The sequence below is a fragment of the Bacillus rossius genome (assembly GCF_032445375.1).
Source record: "Bacillus rossius redtenbacheri isolate Brsri chromosome 9 unlocalized genomic scaffold, Brsri_v3 Brsri_v3_scf9_2, whole genome shotgun sequence".
Taxonomy (NCBI): Eukaryota; Metazoa; Arthropoda; class Insecta; order Phasmatodea; family Bacillidae; genus Bacillus; species Bacillus rossius.
The window spans coordinates 18735919-18756219 of record NW_026962013.1 but is presented as its reverse complement, the minus strand read 5'-3'; the positions used below and the strand labels follow the sequence as shown (position 1 = coordinate 18756219).

At 40.3% G+C, this 20301-nt stretch overlaps 2 protein-coding genes across 3 annotated transcripts in view; one reads left to right on the top strand and one right to left on the bottom strand.

The window, feature by feature from the left end:
- LOC134542918 (myosin heavy chain 95F) overlaps positions 1-20301 on the top strand; it is a 265995-nt gene that overhangs the window by 37867 nt on the left and 207827 nt on the right. The window lies entirely within an intron of this gene.
- Positions 1-20301, bottom strand: part of LOC134542992 (kynurenine 3-monooxygenase) — a 53705-nt gene that overhangs the window by 27966 nt on the left and 5438 nt on the right. Inside the window, exons 2-3 of the mRNA XM_063387647.1 lie at positions 9142-9211; positions 2687-2877 (exon numbers count right to left, since the gene is read on the bottom strand). Of these exons, the coding sequence (XP_063243717.1) occupies positions 2687-2877; positions 9142-9211 (261 nt within the window). The remainder of the gene's footprint in view (positions 1-2686; positions 2878-9141; positions 9212-20301) is intronic.

Below are 20301 nucleotides of genomic sequence, written 5' to 3'. Positions count from 1 at the left end.
TTTCTCTAAATCACTATGGCAGGGGCGCTTAGCGAAACATGTAGGGTCGACCTTGTATTTAATACAATTTCTTGGACATACGCCATTTCAGTTTTGCACTATTTGTCATGGGAAAAAATCATAAATGCAAAATAAGGAATAACAAATAAAAATGTATTGAATTTTTTAATTTCTTATTTTGCATTTATGATTTTTTTTCCCATGACAAACAGTGCAAAACTGCAATGGCATGTGTCCAAGAAATTGTATTAAGTCAAAATTCCCCATTGCATGAATCATTTAAAGAACGTGTCAGTCAACCTTGTAACCAACATCTCAGGTACGGGGCACGTGTGAGAAGGATGGATTCGGTGATGACCCTTTGCCGACTCCCCGTAAAAGCCGGTAATTTGTGGCATTGTGAATTCTTATTATTATATTTTCAGTCTCTTTCAATAGGACGAGGCCCAACAGATGTGAGATAAACACGATGCCCCCAGCAGGCGTTAGTTTCCTGGCCGCGGTGGTGCTGCTATAGTGAGGGCCAAAAGTCTTGCGAACAGCGCTTCACTTCACGTCTCGATGGACTTCCGCGCTGACCGACAGAGCTCTGCGGAACCAGGCACGGCTTCGCTGCATACTACCTGCTCTAAAAACATATGAAGCCGGTGCGAGCACGCTACCTACGTGTTGCTTGTTAAGGTGCCCGCCTGTGTTTGTGAGACGGGATGATGAGTGCCACGCTCGCTGGTGCTTCTAGCGCTGGCCTCTGAACCGGCGCTTGGTCTTCTCGTCGTGCAGAGCGCAACTATGACATCTGAGCGGTGACCATAACATTATATTGCGGGAGAAATTATGATAAAGATGCATTGCAAGTCCCTTTAGTGATTCAAGAATCTCTTACTAGGAGTTTCATACCTAAATATTATTCTGAAAACACGAGGGTTTTTTTTTTTTTTTTTTTTTTAAAGCAATTTTCACTTTTCTAAAAATGCCGTTTAAAAACGAACTACTAATCCTTCCTCAGCGCATTACGAAATTATTTTCGTAAACAGAGCTTGCTCTAATATCTTGAGCAGTTTTGTGTGATTTTTTCTGAAGCTCTGCACACCGTGTGTGCGGCCGGGAAACACAACGTGGTAGATGCTTGAACGGGTATGGAACTCGAAGAAAAGCGCCGCGCCCAGGGACATTTTACAACCTCCTTGGTCACGCCCCCTCCATCACGGCCCCCCCCCCCCCCCCCCCCCCCCGGCGCTAGCGGGTCGTGAGACTTCTGGCACGCACTGTACACTGCACACGCTCGTCCGCCAGGACACGCGAGGAAAAACGATCGCATGACGGAAACAGGTTTCCAACTCCCGCGAGAACATTACGAAACTGGTGTTCGTTTGACGTAAATAGCGACCTTCTGTTGATAGTCAGTGCACGCTTGGTACTTCTGGTTTTCAAGTCGAGCAATATTGTTTTTTTTTCTGGAAAGTATCTGTTTTTCCCAGCAGGATTCTCGTTTTCGAAACACGTTATTACCGAGATGCTTTAAGTTATTAACATAAAAACCACAGTATAAAGGTCAATCAATGCCTTAAGGTAAATTAAACTTATGCATAGCAAAATTAACGTTGATTCAATCATATAATTCCGATCGTATCTGCTCAGTACTGTCATGAACATCAGAAAAGTATATTCTTTGCAAAAAAGTTTCTTACTTTATTATAATTTTTTTTCCCGAGAGTAGGTTTTTGTACATCTAGGTGATTTCGTGATTGAAATGAAATTGTGTGGGATTGACAGGTTAGTTAGGTTTAATTCATCGACCTTCCCCCGATCGCGACCACGTTGTTGAACGATGAAACTGCGACATTTCGAATGTACTCGGGACTGTTCGGGTGTCTTAACCAATTTCAGTTCTCCCTGCACGGCTGATCCCCAGCATGACTAGGGTGTGTAGGCACCCTTCCCACAAAGCACACTTAGTTTCAGTTAGGTCAGCGTAACGTAAATGAGAAGCCTAAGATGTCCATCAAGTTCTGTCCCTGCCCGAACACGCCCGAATATTCACCATCGGCCAACCTCGGGATTGGTTTTATTTTTGCGCAGGAAAAATGAATTCAAATATTAAAAGTAGTCGGTTAGGTTAGCTACATTAAAACACTTTAAAACACTATGGACGGTTAGTTAGGTTAGTATAGCTACATTAAAATAAACAGAGAAAAATTTATATATATATATAAATAAACCCGAGGTTGGCCGAAGGTGAATATTCGGTCGTGTTCGGGCAGGGACAGAACTTGATGTACATCATAGGCTTCCCGACGTAAAGACGTCGACGCCCTTGGATGTTCATCTGTTGCCGCTGAGTGACGGCTCCAAAGTGCGAGAACTGGGGTAACCAGCGAGGGCCGAGCGGGCGGGTGGAGGGTGAAGGGAGGTGGACGGCTCCAAAGTGCGAGAACTGGGGTAACCAGCGAGGGCCGAGCGGGCGGGTGGAGGGTGAAGGGAGGTGGACGGCTCCAAAGTGCGTGAACGGGGGTAACCAGCGAGGGTCGAGCGGGCGGGTGGAGGGTGAAGGGAGGAGGAGGGCTCCAAAGTGCGAGAACTGGGGTAACCAGCGAGGGTCGAGCGGGCGGGTGGAGGGTGAAGGGAGGTGGAGGGCTCCAAAGTGCAAGAAGCGAGGGCCGAGCGGGCGGGAGGCGGACGGACGCACCTGGTGGCCGCGCGGATCGTAGGGCGCGCTGGCCAGGCTGCCGTCGCGGCGGTGCAGCATGCGGCCGTACAGCGGCACGCCGTGCTCCCGCAGCGCCGCCTCCAGCCCCAGCTCGGCCAGCGCCGCGCGCGCCCGCGCCGACATGGCCAGGTTGATGCTGCGGCCGCGGTACTGCGGGCTGGCGCGCACGTCTGCCGACATCACACCGGGACATCTTAACGTTACCAATCTTCAGTCTATTTTATTTCTGGTTCATAAACATCCTATCTACTATATAAAAATAAGTCGGGTTTTCCTTCCTGACGCTATAACTACAGAACGCACGAACCGATTTCCACGGTTTTGCAGTCGTTGGAAAGGTCTCGGGCTCCGTGAGGTTTATAGCAAAGAAAATTCAGGAAAAATTCAGGACAAACCAACATTTTAAGTAGATGGCGCCGGTGCGTGATACATTGTTTGACAGCTACTCATTGTTCTCTGCTCAGTTAATTTCATGTGACAAACCGGTATTGTGTTCACTGTGAAATTGTGAAAAAAAAAGAAAAAAAATAAGTTATTCGTTTCCTAACATTTCAATTGGAAACCATCAAATCAACTACTCATTGTTCTCTGCTCAGTTAATTTCATGTGACAAACCGGTATTGTGTTTACTGTGAAATTGTGAAAAAAAAGTAAAAAAAAAACATATAACGTACTAGCAAACCCGGCGAACTCCGTTTCGCCACCAAAGGAAAAATTTTATTTCATTTCACAACAGTAATGAATGAACAGTATTGCATCGCTTGCGCATTCAAACGAATAATCCTGACATCCAAATAACCGATGAAATCTACAATGAAGGATTGATTCTGATTGAGGATCAATGCTTGACTATTGCAAACAAGCTACTGATTGAAGTAGGAATGATTGCGCCAAATCGATCGATGCACGATGCATTCAACCAAGAATTAAATCGAGAGCTGCAATACAATGTTGATACATTGCAGGAATTCGTTCGAAATAATTTGAACAGCAAAAACAAGTATACGAAACATTAATGCAAGCGGTGGACAATAATACTGGTGGTCTATTCTTCCTGGACGCGCCTGGAGGAACAGGGAAAACATTTGTCATTTCATTGATTTTGGCCACTATTCGATCAAGATGTGACATAGCTTTGGCGTTAGCATCATCTGGAATTGCGGCGACTCTTCTAGATGGCGGTCGTACTGCACATTCTGCGCTTAAGTTGCCACTCAATTTAAACACAATTGATACACCAACATGCAATATTTCCCGATCCAGTGCAATGGGAAAATTGTTGATGCAATGCAAGCTCATTGTTTGGGATGAGTGCACAATGGCACATAAGAAATCACTTGAAGCACTTAACTTCACACTGAAGGATCTTCGGCGAAATAACAACATCTTTGGCGACTTGATGATATTGTTGGCAGGCGATTTCAGGCAGACGCCAGTAATTCCCCGTGGAACGCCTGCAGATGAATTGAATGCTTGCCTGAAGGCATCACCTTTATGGAATAACGTAAAAACATTATCGCTAACCACAAATATGAGAGTTCAACTTCAAAATGATCAAAGTGCTGCAAAATTTTCCAAACAATTGTTAGATGTTGGAAATGGAAAAGTCCCAGTTGATGCGACATCTGGATTAATTACTCTTACCAACGACTTTTGCCGATTTGTAGACTCTCAATTAGCTCTTATTGAAAATGTTTTCCCAAACATTAGTGAGAATTATCAGAATTATGCTTGGTTAAGTCAACGAGCAATTCTTGCCGCAAAGAATAATGATGTACACGCACTGAATTTCACCATTCAATCAAAAATTTCTGGCGATTTGGTGACATACAAATCCGTTGATTCCATAACAAATCCCGATGATGTAGTAAATTATCCAACAGAGTTTTTGAACTCTCTGGAGTTACCAGGATTTCCACCACATAACTTACTACTCAAAGTTGGTACAGTTATTATGATATTGCGTAATTTGAATCCACCGCGACTTTGCAACGGTACTCGACTTTCGGTAAAAAGACTTATGCCGAATTTGATTGAGGCAACCATTATTAACGGAAAGTACGCAGGTGAAAATGTATGTATTCCTCGAATACCAATGATTCCGACTGATCTTCCGTTTGACTTCAAACGATTGCAATTTCCAGTTCGCCTTGCGTTCGCAATGACAATTAACAAGTCGCAAGGCCAATCGCTTAGTGTTTGCGGAATAAATTTAGAAAATCATTGTTTTTCACATGGGCAGTTATACGTTGCGTGTTCACGAGTTGGAAAACCATCCGCTTTGTTTGTGTTAACGTCAGACCAAAAAACAAAAAATGTGGTTTACCAAAGAGCACTTCAATGAAACGGATAATTTGCGGACACGTATAACGCTTCGATTCAGTATTTACTTTGGATTCACTTTCATTTACTTAGAGAAGTTCAACTAAATAACACTTCATTTTTGTAATCGAAATGAATTCATTACTGTTGTGAAATGAAATAAAATTTTTCCTTTTCAAATATAAAACAAAAAAATTTTTTTCTTCATCTTTTAATCACCAAACGAAATGTTACATAAAACGAAGCCATTTGGTGGCGAAACGGAGTTCGCCGGGTTTGCTAGTTATATATATATATATATATGTGTGTGTGTGTGTGTGCTAGTGTGTGTGAGTGTGTGTATGTATGTATATATATATATATATATATATATATATATATATATAGCACGGCAGTAAAATATAACTTTAAAAGTTTGGTAATCTATGACAAGTGTTATCTTTGAAAGATTTGTGCAATGGGAGTGCATGACTTGATGTAAGCTTTTGGACATACGCCATTGCTAAGCACATGTATGTCTGTAGACGAAAACTACAAACATACATGTTCTACAGACATACATGTGCTTAGCAATGGAGTATGTCCAAAAGGTTGCATCAAGACTATGACAAGTAACTGGGAGAAAATCTGAAAATTATTCAGCTTTCTCGGGGAGGGGAGGGGGAATCCGCCAGTATACTGATTACTCTTTAACCAATTCAGCATCAAAGTTTAGCACCGACATAAACCATTTCAACATAATGTATTAAATATGAAAAAAAAATTAATATGGTTTTAAATTTAATATATATATTGAAATAAATTTATTATTATTATTATTATACTGCCATTCTCTCGCACACATTAACTCAAACATAAAGATTCGTAATACAAATAAAACTACGTAATTTGATGGAGAGTAAAATAGATTTAAAGATTTTATAACACATGGAGAGTAAATGTTATCAACTGAGGATACACTAATCATGGAAACATCTACGTGTACTAGCTAATTAGTTTTATTTTCAAGTTGATCTAATCTATTATAGTTATTGATTAGTCTAAAAAAATTATATCTTTTTTCCAGTAAAGTGTACATAAGTAGGTCTTTTACGACTCAAAAATGGAGGAACTCTAATGCCAGTATTATCCAAGACATATTTACAATGGATTTTATAACTATAACAGTTAGTGGTAAAGAAAAATCAAGATAGGTCCGCTGGTCAAAGAGATAAGTTAATTTAGGAGGATGGCAATTTTTTGAACAATAATATGGATACATTTATTTTGAATATGTTCAATTTTATCATTATCAGAAGAATTATTATTGTTCCTTATTATTGAATAATACTCAAGTTTTGACCTAATTGCTAAGAAAAGATATAAAATGGAAATATAATTTTTAGCATAATTAGTGATGTATTTAATAAGGGCAAGTGTTCTTCTGGAACTAGAAGTTAGATAATCTAGATCTTGATGATAAAATAATTTGTAATCTATAATAATTCCAAGATATTTTAATGAAGTAGCTTATGGAATTAAGGCAATTTCTAATTTATAATAACATTTGATAGAAAGATATTTCTTGGTAAATGATATTATTTTAGCTATGTCTGTTAAGACGAACTAGATTTAACTTGCACCAAAAACTAATTGCAATAATGTCAAATTTATATAAAAGACAATCATTTAAAGTGGTGATTTTTCTACAAAATTTTAAGTCATCTGTAAACAATACACCGGTAGAATGCGAAATAACATGAGTAATGTCATCAATGAATATGTTAAATTAAACAGTAAAGGTGATAATGTACCGCCCTGTAGGACACCAGAAGTAGCTTCAAGATGTGTGGAGCTACTGTTATTAATCTTCCGTTTGTGAGGTAACTGGAAAACTAATCAATAAAATTATCACAAAAACCAAAATAAGATAATTTGCTTGATAATAATGTATGACTAACAGTCAAAATCTTTGGCTGGATCAAAATAGCAGGCATCAACCTGCCCCCTGTTGGTGACTTCGTTATAAATAAGATTGAAGAATGTAATTAAATTTGTAGTTGTGGATATACCATGTTGATCATCAGACAATCTATTTTTGGATGTAAAATGTATAATTTTGAAATTAATTTTCTCAAAATTTTTTGAAAAAACCATTTAGAAGTGAAATAGGTCTGTAGTTGTAAACATTTAATTTAGAACCGCTATTATGAATTGAAATAACTTTTGTAATTTTCCATTCATTTGGAAAGACTTGAGTTTCTAAACTCATGTTAAATAGATGTGTTAGAATAGGCACCAATAGGTGAGAACACCCTTTTATTATAAAGTTTGGTATCCCATCAAGACCAGTAGACAAGGGAGTTTTTAAGGCCTTAATGTATCAAAGGACTAAGCTTTCTGAGATTATAGGAACAGAAATATTCTTACAAAATGAAGTAGAAGAAGAAGCATGATAAGGGCAGGTTGGGTACACATAAACACTTTAGAAGTACTTGGCAAAAGCATTTGATAATATTGTTACGATTTCCCTGCGGGTTCGTAAAGGATAGCCCAATTAATAGATTTTATTTCACACACACAGTTTTATTTATTACCACTACTTGTCACTTACAAATAATCTTCTAAATTGGAAAATAATTAATTACACTTAAATAAATGTCAATTCCCCAGTTACTCGTTCCGCACACCTCTCTGGGCCACACCTTTGGCACAACTCTCGCCGCAGCACTGTCGTGGGTCTCCGCCGCGGGACTCCGTCGCCACACTCTGCCGCTGCCGACGCACTTCCTCTTCGCCGAGGATCCGCTCGACTCCTCGCTCGCAACTTCACTCGGGACTCCGCCGCGCCCGCGACTCTATCGCCCGGAAACTCCACCGTGGGAAAACTCCCGACTCCACTGAACTCTCTCACTCCCTGCCCTGGAACCTTCGTCCAAGGACTTCGCCACTTTGCCGCACCGGCGGTACTATCGCCCGGAAACTCCGCTGCGGGAGAACTCCCCACTGAACTCTGACTCCTCGAAGGTCGGCCCAACCTCCTTATATAGCCCTTGGGTTCCCGTCCAGAATAATCGAGCATGTCTCCGAGATATCGCGCGACCTTCGCCGTCGAAATGTCCAGAAACGCATCGTAAGTCCTGTCGAAGGACGCGGCGGCTGCTCAAAGAACGCCGATAAACGCAACAAGCATCGGGTTCCCACAAAACGCGCCGATAAACATGTCTGAGTCCTTTTATTCCGCAGTGCGGCCTCTTTTAAGTAACTCGATCTGAGGCAGGTGCGCGCTGCGACGGTCGGGATGTCGTGCGATAATATGACACGAGGTACCAGGGAGAGGATGCAGATGGAAGGGGGCGCAGACAGGCCGAACGAGCGCGGCGATGCCAAGCACTGCAGCCAAGCGCGATCGTAACAATATGTTTGGATCACTCGGAACTCTACCATTCACTTCTAATTAATATTTTTCTTTATAACCGTTTTTCATTATTTTCACATAACGCCAAAACTTATTTGGACTATTCTTGATATAATTGTTATTCGATCTCATCCAATTAATTTTATCACGATTGATTAGATTCTTAGCCCATTTCCGGAAGAATGAGAAGAATTCTTAGCAATAAAACGTGTTTTTGTTTCTTCTATAGAGTTTATGAAAGTGTTTCTTCGATTTAAAGGATTGAATCAAATCTTTTGAAAACCAGTTTGGGTAATTAAAAGCTTTTTTTTTGTAAATGAATAAAGTCTTTTTACAGTTGAATGTTGTGACGTAAAAATTAAACGAAAAAATCATGTAGCACCAAGACTATCTAACAGTGTTGATTTGTCGTTCCCACAACCCGTCACAAAATACTCACCTTATATTGAACAGAGTGTAGAAGTTAGTGGATTCAAACAAATTTTTTGTGTTAGAAATAAAAGGTACATATCTTTGATGGAGCCGCAGCTTGTAATGTAAATGAAATATTAGGTTAATTCGCTATTTCATTGAGGTACGATTTACAGGGTTTCCTTGACGACTGTTTCTGTCCTGTTCTCCAAGGTAGTCAAGAGACATGAACGAGCAGTTTTGATGTTCGCTGCACGCACTTTTTGAAGAGCGCAGTCCGTGTTTTGTTCGCGAAAACACTCACCATCTCTGCCCTCGTACAGGTGGACAGTGTGACCTCGCTTCGCGAAGTAACACGCCGCCAGCGACCCCACCTGTAACACAAGACAAATAGATTAAGCATAGTCAGTGTCAGTTCAAGTAATCCGTCTTCATCAGATTTCATAACTTTTCGCTTTCCTAGACGAGACGGCCTAGTCGCTACAGTAGGCTATGAAGTCGCTGAAATAACCACTGTTATCCCCGCAAAACTTTTTACTTTTTTTTTTTAATTAGAGTGCCAGTTGCGGATCTAGAAACTCGTGAATGGGGACTGTAGGGGTTATTTTTTTAAGAAACTATTTTTTTTTAATTTGTCCTCAGAAAACGTTACTTTATCAGGTATGAAAGATGGTTGGAGGGGGTAGAGGGGGTGACCGTACAGCTCTTCAAGTCCCGCACTGTTTGGGCACGCCACAATGTAAATTATTTTCATAAATGCAACATAAATATTCATGTAAAATTACAGATATTATTTTTAATTGGTACATTTGCATGAAAACAACTCAAACAATACAAAAAAATAGTGTTCGCAGTAATACTGATTTCGGATTTTTACCCGAGTTTTTATGCTTTGTGTTGTCCCAGTACCCCCAATAGTTAAAATTACGTATTTGTAAACCGTTCCCTGAATAGCTTTCCAGTGTTAACTACGCACATTAATAAGAATAATAAAACTAAATAAAGCCCAATCATTTAATATGCTATTACCTTTTCCAGTGTTTAAAAAAATATGCTTGAATGAGACATAAAATATAAAATTATGCGCTAATTGTCGTAAGAAATACTGGGTATTACCTCGAAAAAGGTATATGCAGAAAATAACCGTAGCCATGTGTTGTACGATGTTACAAACTATTTTTTGTAGTATTCAAAACTATGTCTTGGCAATTGGTTTCCAAAAGAAGTTTTTGCAAAAGTACAGTATTTTTTTTTAATTTCTGTGTAAGAAACTAATGTTTTCCCCAAATTTGAGAAAATAAGAAGTATTTGACCTTTTTTCTTACAAAGTACGTAGTAACAGCGATACTTAAAAAAAAAGTGTTTTAGTACTGCAATACTTATATCACGGGGCGAAAATACAATATAGTAATACGTTTAGTAATGGTAATATACTGTCGATAAGATAAATTAAAAATAAATGCATGGTAACCAGCGAGTCTCCTTTCACAGGGATAGCACCCGCTACAAATTTTAATTTTGGTAAAATAATAATTTTAAATTTAGTATATATCGTACATAGAGCAGTGTGTGTGTACCAAGCGAGAAAGATAATTCCTCCGTAGTCTAGCCAGAGCTGATTAGCAGTGAAATTACTGGACACATGGAGAAGACCTGAACCTTGGAGCTGCACTGTGGTTAATGGAGGGGGGATGAGGAAACACACGTGCAGAAGCCAGTTTATTCTGGCCTCTCGCGTGACCTTGGCACGTGGGCTCTTTTAGCGAGGCCGGTAACCTCTGGTGACGGGCGAACTTGCTCTGTCGGAGAGGGGGAATATGTAAAAGGTGGGCCCACTATAGCATAGCGGGGTACCGGGCGTTCTTCCAAGTGGTATAGAACCATGCAGCTCACACTACTGCTGAAAGAAGATTTTTTTCATAAATAAATAAATAAATAAATATAATTTTTTCTCAGAAGCGCTATTCCAAACAATTATAAAAATTTTCCCGAAATAATTGCTATTAAATTGGTCATAAAAGTTATCATTTTGTAACGACGTGCAGTGATTATAAAAATCTCAGTTTACACATTAAGAAATGATTTTTGTTTTAACTAACAAACACTGCACTTTTTTTTTTTCCACCTCATAGTATTCAAAAAATATTATAAGATTTGGATCCAACTAAGCAGAAACTATAGATAAAAAAAATTGTGATAATTTTTTTAAAATACTAAAACAACATGAATATGTATACATTTAGGTAATTTTTTTTTGTAGAACATTTTCTACATTTTACATTTGCATTTCAGTAAAATAACATATTTTTAAAACACATTTATTTTGATATGTCATAGGATTCCACTCATTTTGAATGATGATTTATCAATTGATACACATAACGTCAACGTCCATCAACTACAGAAAGTACTACTAGCTCGCTGTAGGAAAGGTTTTGATGGAGATTAAAAACTGACGAAAACTAGCTTCTACTGCGCAGCTTAGGTTCCCCCCTCCCTTCTTTGCGACAGAGAATTTCCGTCACTCCCCTCTCTACCGTAAAGAAGGGAGGGGGGAACCTAAGCTGCGCAGTAGAAGCTAGTTTTCGTCAGTTTTTAATCTCCATCAAAACCTTTCCTACAGCGAGCCAGTAGTAACACCCTTTCTTGAGAAGTGCTCATTTCCTCATTGTGATTGGCCTTCTACCAGTGACGTCAACATTTAAAGAAACGTTGCCACACTTCCAAAGATATTTTCGTTTACCCGTCAATGTTGATTCCGATACCAGCTTTGGCAGTTTCAAGAATACGCTTTTCGCTCTCCACCGGAATGGAACTATCGGGTCATTCCTCTAGAGGAACTGTTACGACAGCGTCAAGATCAGGGCTTCAGACGTGGTTTATTGTCGCGCTCATGTTCTGACTTAGACTAGTGTCACACGATGCGGTTGAACCCGAGCGGATGCCAGTTACTACTCGGTGATTTCTTATGCATCAGTTGTTTACACGTTCGATTTTGATAAGTTTACTTATTGCATTCCTGAAATATCAGCATTATGCACACCAAAAAAAACGCTGCGAAAGTTTTAGCTGCATCGGCAGAAACGCATAGTGTGACACGGGCCTTAAGGAGGTGTGTTCCAAGTTTTTTGCTTTAGCTTTAAGTAGGTAGTTTCGTAGTTGTTTTGCTTTTATAATTTCGTGTGTTTTGCTTGTGTGTTTAAATAACATTTATAATACAACCGGAGTTGATTATAAATGAAATTTTTTTATCAAATTCAATAAAGGTTATTTTAATGGTTTTGAAAAACACAAAGGAGATCAATTTATACTTCAAAGATAGCATTTTCTAAGGACATGTACTCGTGTGGTATACTGCACCACACACTTAATACTAGGATTTAAATATAAAATGGCCGTTTATCAGAGTCATTAAATATACACTTGTGTATTTGATAAAATCATAGATATATTATTGATTCGGCGGGCTGATGCGCAGAGGGTGTTTGTACGAACCTCGCTCAAAGTTTGCTCACGTGCTCACGTCAAGGAACCACGCATTAGTAGCCATGTCGATAAACGTGTGTACTGATGGCCTGTGCAAACGGACGGGTGGATATGCGTGTGTGTCAGTGGAGCCCGTGGGAGCTTCCTTGAAGATGCCGGCCTCTTGACTGGAGGCGACCCTCTGGACTTTGTGTGGTTGTTGAGTGGTCGCCAAGAGGAGGCTGGGCCAGTGTTGCCAACTTGGGGTTTTTCCCCCCAAATTAAGGGGGGACCAAGATGTTTTTTTTTATTGGGTACATTTATTTAGGGGAATTTTTTAGGGTGATTTTTTAGCGGGTACATTATTTAAGAAATTTTTTTTGAGGACGTGAAATTAAAGTGTATATCTTGAAAACAAAGTGAAAAAAATAACAGAAACACAAGTGGCGCCGGTGGCTGAATTTCGCACTATGACCAACAACAACAACTTGCTGGTCAAGAGAATTCCGTTTTTACTTTTAACGTTCAACGTTTTCACGTTATAAGTTGTCTGGTTGAGATTGTGTCCGTTAGTTTGTTGTGTACTCGCGAGTTTTATTGGATTGCAAAGTAAGTCGTTTATGTTTTTCTGTGGTGTCAAGGAATAAAAAGAAACAAGAATAATAATTAATTATTCGTGTTCAAATCTTTTCCAGAATGCCAAAAAAAATATATATATTATCAGCAAAAATATACGAAATGTTGGGAGACCGATCCAGAACTTCAAGGTTAGTAAACATGTATTCTTTAAACCGAAATTTAATTCGTACATACATAAAATTGTAGATACTGAATGTTATATTTCAAAATTATTCTGCCCTGTCGGGGCAGAAAAATAAGGAAATGTAAGGTTCAAGAGAAAATAATTTTAGCTCTCAAACAGGCTGTGCAATGAAAACTTAATGGGTTTTTATTCGAAACCTAGGGGGATTTGAAGTTGGTCCTAGGGGGAAAACTCTGCAGGAGTTGGCATCACTGGGCTGGGCAAGGCTAGGGAGGACACTCGGGTTCTGGGCCCGACGGAAGGCGGACGTGGCGTGCAGATGCCCTGCAACCACAATGTGGTTAGTGAACTAAAGTGAGGACTAAATGAGAGTCTTCAGGTTGATGACGGCAGTTACTTCTCAGGGGGTACCAATCCCTTAAACTTGGCAACCAAACACATCCACTCGGTGTTCGAACCCCGCGTGGTCTGACTGCGACCACATCGTAGTCTCAACGGCAGCCCGGACACAACACAACATGTTTCAGTCGAGTTGTCGTATTTTTTTTAAGTTAAGGTCATCCAATATGGCGGCCGTGACGTCACAATCCTCACTCCTCACACTGTAATCTGCTCTTGGAGGTACTATTGTATATACTACTTGAGACGATACATAAAATGCAACAGAGAGCTGTCGTGATATATTTGCAGGATATATTCTTAAAACAATAGTAATAACCAGGGCCTCTAAAAACGATCGTAAAAGAGCCTGTTTTAGCCACTTTTCACATGACGAAACGCAAGAATTATAGCTCTGTAGTTGTTCGCGTGGCATAGATTGTTTTAGAGCAATGCGGCCGGGAACAACGCAACTTATCGCGATGGAAAAAACGCCCGTGATGTGATTTCACGACATATATTTACATTGTGCTAAATTGCATCTGTACGTTTTACTAAAAGCGAGTATCTATCGGAGTTCTATTTGTAAACAAACGCACGCGGTGTGTTGTTTACATGAGCTGATCCTGACAGTTCCGCGGGGGCGGATCGTACGCCAATGTTTTGGAGGAATGCGCAGAAGACAAGAATATGTCTGCGTCTATCTTTGGACCGTGGTCCCAAGCTTTAAATAGCTTTTGCATGGTAAATTGCATAGAGAGTTGGGAGCTATTGCCGTGCCGTCACTAGGTCATTACGGGTTATTACGTCCTTAATAAAGCAATTAACTTCGCAACAACTCAGGACGTTTAATGTGTGTGTAGGTGTGTAGGTGTGTGTGTTTGTGTGTGTGTGCGCGCGCGTGCGTGGAGAAACGACCTGTGTAAATAAAGTTTCCAAACTTTTTTTTTTTCAAACGTGCTGCCCACCGTCAAACCTGTTCTTAATTCTATTCTGGAACGCGCATTAACCTGGCAAAACACGCAGTAAATTACTCAGCTCCCTAACATGGCACGATCGCAGTTACCCGCCGAACATTTCCATCACCCACTCTTCGTCACTAGGGGGAAATCTATCATAACCACCACTCCTCGCGTGAGCTACTTTTCAGAGCTGGCAGTCTTCCTAACCGACCCCGTTCCGCAGACTGGCGCTTGGTCCTTGGGAAAGTCTGCCTCTTTTCGGGTCTCGCAGATCTGCGACCCGGAAACCAAATCCGTGGTTCGAACGTCGTCACTGGAAGTTTTTTTGTTTACTTTATTTAATAACTTGTAATAATATAATGTAATACATATGTTGAATCAGCGCAATAAGGTTAACGTTTGTTTGTAGGAAGTATTTAAAGACCGATTTCAGCAGTTTAAGCAAAAACAAATATACAAACATACACTTAGTGTTATAATATGTGTTTTAAAATGTTTCAGGTTAATATTTGAGTAATTCCGAAGTAGTATAACTTCTTACGTATGCGGAAAATTTTAAGTACATATTAACAGTTTAATGAATTTTAACAAGAAGGACAGTATTTTAATAATTCCTTGTCGAAAATCAGGTCCAAAGCCGGGGTCTAGGATTTTATGAAGTCTTTCTCGCTTTTATCGGAGCCACTTCTAATAGTTGAAATTGCGGTGTGTTTTGTGCTGCTATCTGCACCTAATGGTGGTAAGTAACGTTTACGCCCGCCTTCTAGTAGCGGGCGCAGAAAGTATGTGTGTGATTCGCATCCATTAATTTTGGAATTTGAAAAGCATTGGCATTATTTTTAAGAATTCTACTTTAAATTTCGCTTCCAAGTTTCGTATCATAAGTTTATTTGCAACATTAACCACGTGAAATTACATTAATTTGCTCGTTACCGTGTTTAGATGTTTACACATCACTGGCGAGTTTGAAAGATTCCCTCACATTTTTTTTATTCAAATGAAACGTTCCAAATGTATAAAATGTAGGGATGAATTAAAGAATAGATATTCATGCATAATGCACCAAAAAATGACAGCAGATTTTCATAAGGTAGTCCGTTGGCGATAAAAATTACCGACAAGCCAAAAATTTGTAAAAATAACTATAATAACAATTTTTTTTAAAAGACACGAGACTCACGTTCCATGAACCTTGGTTTGACTCCGGTCCTGACATACTGATTTCTATTTTCAACAGTTTCCCGAAATTAACTACTCCAGGCAAGTTTTGGAATGGTTCCTTGCTATAGGCCCTGGCGAATCATTGCGCAATATCCCTGTTTTGTGTGACTGTGTGTACTGTGTACCCATCTCTAATAACCTCGCTGTCCACAGGACGGTAGATAAAAATAAATAATGTTGCAATTTAAAGCACGTTTAGTGCACTCTAAAATAAAATTTGTGTGGGCATACTTATATAAATAAAACTTTTGAAACCTCTGCTACCATAATATAGTTTTATAAAAGTACAGTAATACTGTGTATGCCGTTTTTTAAAAAAAAAACGCTAGCGTTTTAAATAAACAAATAATAAATTTTTGCGTCACACTTAAAATATGTACTATTATACGTAAACAATAAGCTACCTTGTGGATGGCAACAACAATGTCGACCGAAATGCGGCTTAAGTCTAGAAACTTCAAACTATGGCCGCGAAAGACTGCGATATTTGTTGAGCTTAAGTATTATTTTCACAAGAATTAATTTGCTTTAAGTTTAATAGTTTTTTTTTCGTTTGATATCTTATTTAGTTTATATCGCGCCTAATCTCTTGTATTTCCGTTCTTGTAGACTTTAGTCTTGTGAATGAACCGTCAGATGATGGTACAAAAATTACTTTAGTGTTTTTGACAAAGAAATGTGCTATTTCCTTGCGGGGATTACGCAATCCAAGCCTACCATAGTTGTTTTGACCCCGTTTGTGTGCGTATTTGCATGCTGCCACGTTACTTCAAAATGAACGCGACACTAAACAAACTATTTTATTTTTTTCCTTTCTTCCACCATAATAGCCTTAAACGTTTTTGTGAGTTTAACGACTTGTGGACTGCAAGGTAATTAGAGACTGTGATACGAAACCACACAGAACAGGGATATTAGGTAATAAATCGGCCTTGGCCTGTATAAGCAAGTAACCATCCTAGGATTTTCCTGGGGTGATTCCGGTAAACCATGTAAAACTGAAACCATTATGGTTGGATAGGAATTCAACCCAGTTTTTTTTTTTTTTTGGAATGCAAGTCAATTTTCTTACCAATGCCCTGATTCCCCTCCCCCCCCCCCCTTTTATGACTCATCATTGACATTTCTGACAGTTTCGTTTTCTTTGACGTGTTCGTCACCAATTTTGACGATTGTTGCAAATTCACACTGATGCCTTACCCGGGACTCGAACCCAGAACGCCTCGCACCGAGAGCCGACGAGCATCCGACTGCGCTACGGCACCGTGTAAACGTGGATCCTTTGTGTTATTACTAGCTTGTTCACCCGTGCTCCGCTACGACGTACTATCGGGCAGAACACTCTCGCAGCACGCATTGCACATGCCTCCAACGAAAAAAAAATTACGTATTTAATTTCGAAAATAAACTTATGATATAAAATCGTTAGAACTATGATAAATTGGAGGGGGGGGGGGGGAATTAAAAACCAAATGTGCCATCTTGGATTTAACAGTTTTCAAGGAGTCTTCGAATTAGCATTTATTCAACCAATAATAATTATGTGCCCGTACTTCGCCTCGGCGGTCCTCAGGCAGAACACTCGCACAGCTCATAATGCCCTCCTCGTGGGTACGCCACTGCCGCCCCTCGAATGAAAAAAAAAAATACGTTTTTAAAAAATCTACTATTGAAACAAAAAAAATAGAACTAAGACAAATTGGGGAAAAAAAATTAAACCAAAGATGCCATCTTGGAATCAACAGTTTTTTTTAAGCTTTAAAATTCGCTTTTTTTTAACCAATACCGCGCCAACTGATGGCAAAGATAATTACAGAGAGACTGGATTAAGGTCCTAACGTGAATGAGTAATCAACAATGCAGTAGCCGTTGCCATAGAGAAACGTATAAACGTATAAAACATCATCAAAAACGCTACGGCCATTACAATGGAGATCACCGGAAAAATTGCTGCACACAATTTTATTTTTTAAAAAATCCTAATTCTTTTTTGAGGTGCAAACGGATACCCCCTGAAGAATACACGTACCAAATTTCACGGCTCTAGGTTACGATACAGCTTTCACTAGCTGTACAAGCAACAGCAGGCATGACACGTCTACATGCCGCGAAAGCGTGAGGTTCCTTCGCTCGCCGACACTACCAGCAGACCACGCCCAATCAGAGTTGAGCAAGTCACATCCTCGGATCACGAGGCACTTCGGCTTCTAGAAGCTCCCACAGTTCCAGCGGCACACACGCAGGTTCGTCCATTCGTTTGTACAGCGCGTTATGAAAAGTAAACTTGTTTGTGTACGCGGCCGCTGATGCATTAGTACCTTGACGTCAACACATTTGTCCACAATGCCCGCACAAACATTTTCTACGCATCAGCAAGCAAACTGCGCGTGTGTGACATCACACACTGATGGTTAGTTGCAATTAAGTTTTAACATTCTCAACAGTTTAGTGTCAATGGAATAAATATACCGTGTCCCATCTGCTCGTCTCCGGAGTCTAGCTTTGCGTTTTTATACACAACAGCGCACACCGTGTCTGTTATCCGACGCTTCACTCGTTCCTTGTCAGGTGGACTCGACTGTATCCCTCCCAGCAACCTCCACGATTCTGCGGAGGACTGGGTGACCTCTCGGTCAGGATACATGGATCATCGCCGTTCCAAGCCCGTACATCAGCAATCTGACCAGCTACTGAACATCCGTGATGGGAATACAAACACGCCGACCGTGGTCTGTTCGGAACAGGACCAACACTTCTCTCCCCAGCAATCCCCGCCGAGGTAGCTCACCAGGCGACCTTTCAGTCGGCAGTGCGTATTCGCAAATCTTGCGATGGGTCCTGACGACGCGGGAGCCAGTGCGAACCGCGGATAGTCCACCCGCCTCACAGCGGCGTCGTGAGGGGAGATTATTCAGGCGCTGACATTGTTATATCTATTCGCCGGCGGCTAACTTCTTCGATGAAGGCGTCGAGAAGCTTCTGTTACGGTATGACAAATGTCTTGGCGATTATGTTGAAAAATAAGTAAGATCCTTCTGTACTGTAGGTGGTAAAACTATAGTGTTATGTAATTTTTTTTTATAGCACATCGGAGGTTGAAGAAAACTGCCCTCTTAGATACAAAGATAATTGTTTGTTGAGCGGAATGCTGTCGATGCCCAGACCTGGCAGTCGAGTCACAAGACCTGCTCCCGTTATGATGACAGTTCAGTTAGAGGCTCACCTTGCTGCGGTGTAGTCTGAATAAGCCACTGGTCTGAGTGATTCCGCTTCACATCCTATATATATCTTAGCCCTTTACCAGCTTAAACTTTACCTGCACTTAAATTCCACTCCTCCCGAGAACCACTTTATAAGTAAATAAATAAATTGTTAGATTTTTTAAGGCTATGTAATTGAATCAACTCAACGCTTTTCAAAAAGAGGGGGGGGGGAGGTTAATTTTGATGACAGATTTAGCAAATTCCTTGTTGAGTTCAACAGGTTGATGGATTGTCCTTGAAAGTTTTACGATCCAGGCATCAGTACTTCTGACGTCCCTTGCGCAACCTTTCGCCATGTAAACGCGACGACGGCTTTCATGCACTTCGTTAACCAACTCGTAAATCTGTCTTCGCAATAGATCTCTACCTAGCATGCGGACAATTTTCCTTCTCGGCGTCGCTTGGCCTTGTGAGAATCTTAAAACGCTCGCGACCGGATATCTGTTCTCTTCAGCTTACTTTCAGTTTTGCATTTCAACTGACATGTTTACTCTCACGAGACAAACAGCGCAGCGGTAAAATTCTGAACCCGTATTCCAGGAGGGCCCGGGTTCGTGTTCCGATACGGCCATTTGAATTATTTTTTTTCAATGGTTTCCCGAAATAACTCCAGGTAAATGATGATGTGAGTTCCTTGCAATAGGTCATGGTGAATTCCCTTCCCATATCCTTGTTACACTGCTAAAAAAAAAAAAAAAAGGCATCTTCAACTATCCAGGGATACTCGTAAACATGTCGTTATCTTCGTAAATATACGGGTGTTAAGTTCATTGACTTTGGACAAGCAAAGCATTCAAAAAATTGTTTAGACTATTGTAGAAACACTGTTATTTGGTTCACGTGTGTGTTTGCCCTGTCCATGCCGGAAAAAAAACAACAGAACTCGGAAGTTAAAATACGGTGTTATTTCTGCGAAGATTCAGTTACTTAAAAATTACGAAGAACTCTTCGCAGTGAATTCTTCGTAATAAAGTCCGTAGATTTACTGTAAACCCTTACAGTGCATAAGTATGCAATTGTGCAGAGGCGGGTCCATAGAGGACGGGAGGGGAGGACGAAGAGGGGATAGGTGGAGGTCAAGGGGTCACGAGAGGTAGAGGACACGGGGACACTTGGCTCCCCCCTCCCCTCCCAGAAGTACCCGCCCGTGATGCAGTTGTATAACCGCGCTGTCGTAATGAAATAAAATAAGGAATATTAAATCTGCCTTCCGAGCTCAAACTACAAAACCTGTTTGTCAGGCGGATTATGACAGACCGCTACCGCTGGGGTGAAAATAGAACAGCATAAAAAGCGATAACAGCTGCATGCTCAATAGAAAATATAACTTTTTCGGGGTGCTTTCATAACTTAAAAACACGTGACTTGTAAAGAAACACACAAAATAATAAATTTTGTGCATTATGACTGGC